General features: G+C 40.5%; 1 protein-coding gene across 1 annotated transcript in view; it reads left to right on the top strand.

Annotated features, from left to right (window-relative positions):
* The window catches only part of GRID2 (glutamate ionotropic receptor delta type subunit 2), a 392,388-nt gene extending 391,696 nt beyond the window's left edge, over window positions 1-692 (top strand). The window contains exon 10 of the mRNA XM_006164500.1: window positions 124-692. Within this exon, the coding sequence (XP_006164562.1) occupies window positions 124-546 (423 nt within the window). The 3' untranslated portion in view covers window positions 547-692. The remainder of the gene's footprint in view (window positions 1-123) is intronic.
* Window positions 693-9,887: the final 9,195 nt, after the last annotated feature.

The following is a 9,887-nucleotide window of genomic DNA, read 5'->3' as shown; positions in this document are numbered from 1 at the left end:
TTTTAGTTTTTTCCTTGTTTGCTGAACTTCTTTTTTTTTTTTTTTTTTTTTTTTTTTTTTTTTTTTTTGTACCATAGAAGCTAGTACTGATGAGAACCTTGTCTTCTTTTTCTTCATCTCCAGGATGACAAGGAAATTGACCTGGAGCACCTCCATAGACGTGTAAATAGCTTGTGCACAGATGACGACAGCCCCCATAAACAGTTTTCCACCTCGTCAATTGACTTGACCCCTCTGGACATTGACACTTTGCCAACACGACAAGCACTGGAGCAAATCAGTGATTTCAGGAACACTCATATTACCACAACGACCTTTATCCCAGAGCAGATCCAGACTCTTAGCCGCACACTGTCCGCTAAAGCTGCCTCTGGTTTCGCTTTTGGCAACGTGCCTGAGCACCGAACTGGCCCTTTTAGGCACAGGGCACCCAATGGAGGCTTTTTCAGGAGTCCTATAAAAACAATGTCATCTATTCCTTATCAGCCGACTCCTAGCCTGGGGCTCAATCTGGGTAATGATCCAGACCGAGGCACCTCCATCTGAGCATCCAACAAAAATGTCTTCACTGTCTCTTTTTTAGGACTCCCTTTGCAAGGAGCAACTGTAATATTGTGGGACTAACATGGATGTAACTTAAAAAAAAAATCAGGATGATTAGTAACAATTCTAGTCCTCTCTCCCCCCCTTCTCCCTGCTTCCTCTCCTCTCTTGCTTTCTCTCTTTTTCCCTCTTTCCGTACATCTCCCACCACTTTTTTTCATTACTCAATCTGTTCCCCCCAGAATATAGTAGGCTAGGGTCCTCTTAGTCCAGCTTTTCATATACTGTACTTCAAGTCTAGGAAATGTGCACTGAGTATTCTGAACGTCTGTGCAGGATTCATTTGACATAAAGGCCTCATACGTCACCTCTATTTTGAAAACGACACTCGCAATAACTTCGGTTCTGTTCCATTCTCCTGCTGCATCCACAATGCCCCACTGCTTTTGAGGGTCCTCTGACTGTGGACCAAACCCTGCAGTGTTTCTAAAATAATCTAAAGACCATTCAGGCCACATGATCTGAGAATGCAGTTTTGTAGGATGACAAACAAACAAACAAAGCCATTAATATGCCAGTCAAGACTACAGTTCAAACTACTCTTGCACTGCAACAGTGCATATTGACCTTTATGTGATTGTACAGTATTCACAGTTTTTTCTTATGTACAGTAAGATCTATCCTATGGCAGAAGCCTCTATTGTGTTAAATAAAATGAGTATCTCGTATATATATACATATATATGCACCTATATGATGTGTATATATATAAAAAGGCGGCCATTGCTATTGCAATTCATTTAATAAAGCTTTAGTTTTAAACAATAAAAGTATTGTATACAGGAACTATGTATAGTGCAGGAGTTCTTTTCAGTTAGAAAAGGCAGGTTGCTTTAATGTTATTCCGACTCGCATTGTTTGCCAACAGACTATTTTATACTTTTGTTATTAAAACATCCAGGGCGATTTAATATTTGTTCGTAGAGGTAACTCATTTGAATAGGTTTTGCATTTGTTATCCGGCAATGTATAAAGCTAACCTTGATAACTTTACTTTTAATTAATTATCTAAATGGAAGATGCTATTAGCTGACCCACATCCACCGCAGCACGTAGAGTTCTCGAAGAGTTTAAACGTAGATCATTGAAGGTGAAAATCCTCTTCCGAAGCAGTAAGCCAATCAATACGATTACTGTAGTTGGGGACAGATGGGAGCCCTTAAGAAATATTGATGTGGCCTTAATTACCGTCATACATTATCCTAAAGAAGAAAATGTAATTACCATCCTGGGCTCTCAGCGTCATCCCCTTTTTTTTTATTCAGTTCTGTTGGGAGGAGTTCTGTATTTTTTACGTTAGTGCCAAGTGTATAGAAGGACGACAGCAAAAACAGTGCCTGTGTGTGCACCGCCTTTCCAAGTAGCATTCTTACCCGTTAGCGATGTAGGACGAACTTCGTTTGTAATCCTTAGACTGTGGTAAGTAGGAAGCAAGAACTTATCCTGTGTGTTCACGCAGTCATACACTTATTTTAACCTAATTCATGCTGTGGCTAGGATCGATATAGGAAAACCAACCTATGTGATTTGCTTTAGGAGAAATTAAAAGGTATATTCTTAAGGTATATTATATTTTGATGCTAATTCTGTTCTGGGGAGCATCTTGTATGGTCACTGTTTTTGTACTAAATCTTCGAATATTGTCTACTGTGTAAGGCAGAAAAATTTCTTATCCTGCAAAAACCATTTTGTTTCCAGGGTAACAAGTACTTAAGTGCATGCACAACTTGTTCTCCCCTGTAACATTCATGATCTCATTCACAACTGATTTTCAAACAACACAACAGAAAAAGATCTTTACAAGCGATAGAGGGACATACCAGCTGTTGCAGTGATTTTAGGTATCGACAACCTGTTAACCATGTACCATATTTAAAATAGGCTTATTTTGATGTATTGCCTATTATACAAATACACAACACATTTTTGGAGGCCTCAATTATGAGTGACAGAGCTTTCTGTGTATAATTTGTCTAAATAATTTGTCTAATAAAAATGTTTTCTAAACTTGCTCTCATACGATGGAAGTCTTCACTGTTAGAGTGGAAAATGCTTACTCCCGCCCCAATGAACTGAATTTTTCTAGAAGTTTCTCTCAAATCAGCTCCAGCAGGAAAGACAGGAAGTTAGAGCTGCAGAACTATGCCAAGATGAGTGAGTTTCTAAAAACCATACTACAGAATGTCCTAAACCCACGAAAGACTGACTTTCTGCTAATCAAGACTATTTAAACCAACAATATATTGGTTTTTCTTTGTGGATGTCTCTGTGAGCACTTTTTTGGGGGAAATTTATCTTGTTTCATGTAAAAACAACGCCACCTTTATAATAATAGCAGGAAGAGGGTTTGTCAGGTCAAAAACAAAAAAAGAACAATAAAGGTAATTATTAAACTTAGGATTCATTGATTGACTCAAATGGCTTTCTAGAGATATTTATCATGCTGAATCAATTCAGAAGTTAATTCATGCTCCAACATTATTTTACAAGAGTATTACTTGTTGCACTTGAATATTTAATTCTGATATCTGGCTCACTTCATAAACATATATCCGAAAAGATATTTGTAAAATATAGATAAAATCTCTGCTGTCATAAAATTCCATCACGAACAATATTTTAATTGTTGGAACTGGGAGGAACTTTAGAGATAAGACTATCTCCCGTGTTTTACAAATAAAGGAACACAGGATGCTAAGAAGCAGTGACACCCAAATGTTTGATGAGCTACAACTTAAAATTAGATCCTTTTTTAAGATATATTTATTTAATTTTATTTGACTTATTTATTTGTTTGTTTATTCATTTATTTAATTTGACCAGAGAGAGAGCACGCACAAGAGAAAGGGAAAGTGAGAAAGCAAGCTGCCAGATCCAGGACTTGTACCCAGGTCAGCTAGGTGGGAGTCTAGGGGAGTCTAGTGCCTTAATCACCACACTACCTGCTGCCCCAAGACTGGATTTTTTTTTTTTTTGAGAGGTTTTTGCTATAGGGCGCGTGCCCTCGCCAGAAAGACAGAGAAAGGCAGAGAGACAGAAAGCAAGAAATCACCCACCAGGGGGGATGGCCACGCCTCAATCCCTTCTCCTCCATTCTCCTCTCGGGATCTTGGGCATGTACGCACATGCGCCCGGCATGAGTTTAAGCCACCGGGTCCGGGACTCAAACCACGGTCAACTACATGGGAGTCCAGTGACATAACCATTACGCTAACTGCTGGTCCCAAGACTGGATCTTTTAAATAAAGAAAGAACTATACCAGCTTCAGTTGCATTTACACAGTTCCTCCCAATTGCAAATGTAGAGATAACCCAGATACAAGGTTTCTACCTGTTGCTTTGACCAAGGGTACAAATCTCTAGGAGCCTTCTCTGCTCAGTTGAGACCACTGGTTCAAAGACTCCTTTTACAGCTAGGAAAGTGAGCACCTCAGGTCACCAGGGTCACAGCCTGGGCGGAACTAAGGCAGGATCCTGTTTCTAGCCTGTCCTGTTCCTTAACCATCGCTTGCCCTGGTTCTCACCACTTAGAACAGCCCTCCTTTTTAACACATGACCCATACTTTATATCCAAGCATTTTGTATTCTACCCCACTTTGGTGGATCTTTAGGATTTCTGGTGGTGACTTTTACCACCTCAGAACTTCTGCAGTTTTTAGTTTAATCATACAAACCCAGAAGTTGTAAGACGGCCTTCCTTCCTCATTCATATTAAGTACAGGTGGTTTGTCGTTTCCTTAATGCTTTTGTTTTCATCTCTAGTTTGGTGTTGGCTGTCAACTGAATAAATACTTTCTAAACATAGACTTTGCTGAATGTACTTTGCTTAATCAATTAAAAAAAGAAAGAGAAAACCCATTTTTTTTTCCTACATGACACCTTAGCCACACAACTGGATAACATTACTATTCATTTATAATCAAAAATTTCTAATTGTCAAACACATTCTAGATTATGAGTAAATAAATCAGAGTTAAAAGCTTATGTGCTGGTAAATGTAGGTTTACTTTAAATTTACATTTACATAAATCTCGTGATGACTGATAAAATACAATGAGCTCACTAAAATCTTACTTCCTTCTAAAGTATTTTTATTTCTAAAATCAAGTCCTATAGCAAATGCTTGTGACCAGATCTTAATAAATGATTAGCAATTACGGCTGTAATTATCATTTCTTCAAAATTTAATAGTCACCTTCTCGACATATATTTTAGTGGACACGCTTTTATCATATAATATATATGAACACATTAGGGTGGAGAAGACTTACCTGATGCTGAAAATTTGGGAAATAAAACTATTATTTATGTTAGACTTGATAAATGTGATTCAGTTCTGTTGGTGTTTAGAGAACCTGTTATGTAAAAATCCACTGTGCAAAGCACTTCCTCATGGAGAAAATGAATATATTTAGGAATGGCTGTGTGTTTCTACCACCAGGTCTTTTATTGTCCCCCTATCAATATGCAGGATACAGAAATCCCCTTACGACTTCATGAGATGGCAGAATGAGTCACCCCCACCCCGTTCAGTTCGCTTCGGACCTTTATAATCCAACTGGCTATAGCCATTTGTCCAAGCAGTTCTCAAGGGCCTACTGAGTCTACCTTCTTGGGCTTAGAACTTCTTCCACGAAGACTTGGAAATTGCCCAAGAGGCTAAATTTTCACAAATGTGAAAGTTACCATAAGCCACCACTGTCATCATGCTTCATCTTTACCTATTTCTGCATACCATTCAGAGACTGTCCCCTACCATCAGGTGCCTACATCAGACTGAAACAGACCACCATAACTCATCTTTGGTCTCCATAAGACTAACCAGTCATGATAGGCAGAGCTCTACCATGTTTTAAACAATTTGTTTCAAAAAGACCAAACCCAGTCTCCAAATAAATACATTTTATTCAGGCTCTTTTTCATGTTGCAACTAAGCCCTCTAGCCATTTTCCTCTTGTCTAAGTCACAGAATGAAGTATGATCTGTGAGCCAGGCCTGTCTGCCCACCATGATGACAGCTAGCAATCCACACACACTTCCAGAAGTAGAAAAATTACTTATTCTTGCTCCATAGCTGCACAGAGGCATGGGACAGTTAAATCATGTCATGATTCAGCCTACCCCCAGGATGGAAAAAGACTGGAGGAGCTAGCTCTGATTTCCCCACCTGAATTTTCCAAATTTCCGTTCTTCTCAATACTATTCATTTGCTTTGTTTCCATACAATATTGATGGCAAAGCAAAAATTTAAGTTTGAAAATTGTTTGCATACCTAAAGGCTCTTTCTGGGGCCAGCAAATGGTGTAGCACCTATGTCACTGGACTCTCACATGGCTGACCACGGTTTGAGTCCCAGACCTGGTGGTGCCAAGCACATGTGCATGCATACCCAAGATCCTGGGAGGAGAATGGAAAAGAAGGGACTGTGGCCATTTTCCCTGAGTGGTGATTTCTCACTTTCCCTCTCACTGTCTCTGTCTCTCTCTCTCTCTCTCTCTCTTTGGCAAGCACATATACCTCAAGACAAAAACCTCTAAAAATAAATAAATAAAAATTTTATAAAGGCTGTTTCCTGACTTGCTATTATACAGTTAAGGGCCAAGTGTCACTGTTTAACCAATTTTGCACATATCCGAGACATTCTTCTAGAAGAGAAACTCTGCTATTTGAACAGGCTGCCATTCTACAGACACAGCGGTCTAGATTTGGCAAGGATTGAAAACCTGGTTTCCTCTTAAAGAAACCCCTTAGGTTTCCATTTGGAATTGGCAGTATATTTCAGAGGTCTCACTATCCATGATGTGATTGAAAAGTCACAAAATTTTCAGGACATTAATTCTCATTAATTAAAAATGAATTAAGCTTTCATAACAGCTGTTTTAGAGAGAAACATATGTCACAAAACCAAACAACAATACAATGTCAGAACCAGAGAAGGGATCAAAAAACATCGCTTTTAATAAACATTTTGTCACAAGATTTGAAATATGAGAAGGCAAACTTTAATATTTAAAGTTGTTATTTTTAAAGAATAATTTCATTTTCTTTATTATTGCTATATTTTTTAATTTGCTATAGGGCACATGAGCTTACCAGAGAGAGAGAGAGGGAAAGTGAGAAAGCAACCTATCAGGCCCAGGACTTGAAGGGCAGTCGGCCATGTGGTAGTCCAGTGCCTTAACCACCACACCACCTGCTGGTTCCATTATATTTTATTTTTAAATTGGTGCTACTGAGAAGTTTAGGAATGAAATAGGCTATTTAAATTACTTATTAATTTTTAAATTGTATATAGGTATTATTTTTAACTACTTTTGAAAATAAACAAATTACAACTTGCCTATTCACTACACAAGAGATTTACAATAGAAAACCTGTGGGATGCGGCATGGTAGCTGAGGTGACCAGATCCCACTAGGCTGAGGGTTCAAACCCTAGACCTAGCAGCTTGAGAAACATGCCAGATTTGAATGCATGCCAAAAAATCCCAATAGAAGGGAACAGTGAAGTAGAAGGGATTTCAGCTTGACTATCCCCATGAGGGGTGGTTTCTCACTGCCTGCCCCCAACCTCTCTCCTAGGGCACATGCACACTCTGGCAAAATTTTAAAAATAAATAAATACATTTAAAAAAATTTTTTTGAGAGGTTTTTGCTATAGGGCGCGTGCGCTCGCCAGACAGACAAAGAGAGACAGAGAAAAAGTGATAAATCACCCCCCAGGGGGGATGGCCACGCCGCAATCCCTTCTCCTCCATTCTCCTCTCAGGATCTTGGGCTTGCACGCTCACATGCCCAGCATGAGTTTTAAGCCACTGGGTCCAGGACGTGAACCGCGGTCGACTACGTGGGAGTCCAGCAACATAGCCATTACGCTAACTGCTGGTCCCTACATTTTAAAATTTCTAAGAATTATTTCTTCTAATGCATAATAAAACAAGATGTGATTTGCAAAAATATTTTCAAGAGCTATTTCCTAGAGCAAGAGGTAACTGTTTCATGGTAGGCAAATAAATATGTGATAGTATTTCATTCCTTTCCAGAATTATGTTACAGTTGACTTCAAAATTTATGTTAGGCCCATATTAATATCTGTTTGCAAAAGGTCACTATAAAATTTATTGTTAGAAATAAAAACACACTGGGCCTAGCAACTGGCATAGTAGTTAAGGTGCTGGAATCCCACATGGTTGACTGTAGTTGGAGTCCCAGACCTGACAGCTTGAAAATCATGCCAGGTGCGTGTACGTGTATGTCCAGAGTCCCAAGAGGAGAAGAGAGAAAGGGTTGCAGTGTGGCCATCCCCTGGGAGGTGATTTCTCACTTTCCCTCGTACTGTCTCTCTGTGTCTCTCTCTGGTGAGTACATGTGCCCTATGGCAAAAAAAAAAAAAAAAAAAAGATTACATTAAAAATAATAACACACTAAGATCAAGTTGAAAGTGTATGTCCAGCATGCCTTGTTTGAGTTTATCATGCTGGAAATAATTATTGAATAATTACTTTTCTAGATACTATTTTTAAAAGCTTTGCACATTAGTTATTAGATGCATAAATGTGTTAAGTATATAATTAGTATAATTGACATTAGGTACGCAATACAGAATTTTTTTCATGCACAGTGTTGTTTAATGAGTTAAATGCTTCTTTCCAAAGCAACGTATTAAAAATGAAAAATAAAATAACTAGATTCAACACTGCATGACTACACAACGTGAAACCTATTGCTCACTCAGATTTTCCATGGAAATTTCGTGGTCGAAACGACTTTGTAGGGCCAGCAGGTGGTGTGGAGGCTCAGGTGCTGGATCCCATGTAGCCAGCTTCACAGTTCGAGTCCCAGACCAGGCAACTTGAGAATCATGCTGGGCATGTGTGTGTGCCCATGAGAGGAGAGGAGAGTGGACAAGCGATTGCAGTACTGCAAACTCCAGAGAGAGAGTGGAGAAGCAACTGCAGCACGGCCTCACCGGTGTGGGGGGTGGGTTTCTTTCCTTCTGTCTTTCTATCTTTCTGTCTCTCTCTGGTGAGCACACACGCCCTATAGCAAAAACAAAACAAAAAGAGACTGTGTATAAACTGCACAAAACCACCAGAGTGAAGACACTTCTCATATGGATAGCTGCCAAAGTTTTTGGTGTGTCCTATGCCACAATTACCAACAAATAATCTTAATTAATTTACTTTTTCATTAATTGTTTCTTCTTTATCATCATTAAATGAAGTTTTAAATTCTTACTCCATAAGGATTCTGTGTCTCTTATTTTTCACTCATCTTAGTAGCATAGAGTTTAATAAGCCTGCAGGAGACGATTAGGAACAAGCAGTCCCTCAACAAGTACTTTCTGAGCACCTAATACGAGCATGGCCACCCAGGCAGTGCTTCTAAGAGGTGTGCCGGGCACCCTCCTGGGCGGATGGTGATTCCAATGTGCTGAGGTATCAATGCCCACCTTTCTCAGGGTGGCAGGGTGGGCCCCTGGGCTGGATTCTGCCTGTGAGCAGTTCTTATACCTGGCTTCTGGAAGAGCCACCCAAGTTAGAGACACAAAATGCCAGCATGTGGAGTGAAATAGAGCCGGATCAGAAGGTGTGGCTAGCAATTATATTATGGATGCAGAACCTTTTCCATTGTCAAGCTGTGGCCTAGATACATATACAAGAAGGGAGAAATAATGTACACGCTGTGGCTTGGGATGGTTCCGTGGAGTAAGCGAAGACCCGTCCTAAGCCAGAGAATACAGAAAGGTCAGAGGAAGCCCATGGGCTCCCAGCTGGAGGACGACAGCGCAACCATAGACCAGAGGAGAGGAAGCAGCAGACTCTGGTGACAGAGTTTTGGGGTTCCTGTTGGGGAGCAGCAGCAGGGAAAGCTTGGGGGTGATCATGGGAAACCAGAAGGTGGGACTCAAGAGCGAGCACTGTCTCCTGTCCCCCATCCTTTCACACTGCGCTTGTTCGCTGGAGTCCCACTGTGCGCAAGGCGCTTCCGCACATGCTGGAGGGCGCCAGTCAACCAGAGCCCCCTGTGCTCACAGAATTACCGTAAAGGGGGGGACAGAAAAGAAGCAAGATAAATAAGTGAAGTAGTAACCTAGTAGACGATGAGGGGGGCCAGCAGGTGACGTGGTGGGTCCCACATGGCCAACTTTCAGACCGGCTGCTTGACACTCTCATCAGACAGGTGCACGTGTGTGCCCAGAATCCGGAGAGAATGGATGAGAACGGATTGTGGCCTGGGCATCCCTCCCTGGGGGGGGGGGGGGGGGGGGGTGCTTGTGTGGCC

The sequence above is a fragment of the Tupaia chinensis genome, unplaced genomic scaffold (genome assembly GCF_000334495.1).
Source record: "Tupaia chinensis unplaced genomic scaffold, TupChi_1.0 Scaffold143631_1, whole genome shotgun sequence".
Lineage (NCBI taxonomy): Eukaryota > Metazoa > Chordata > Mammalia > Scandentia > Tupaiidae > Tupaia > Tupaia belangeri.
Note: the sequence above shows the minus strand (reverse complement) of the source record. Positions and strands in the feature narration are given on the sequence as shown.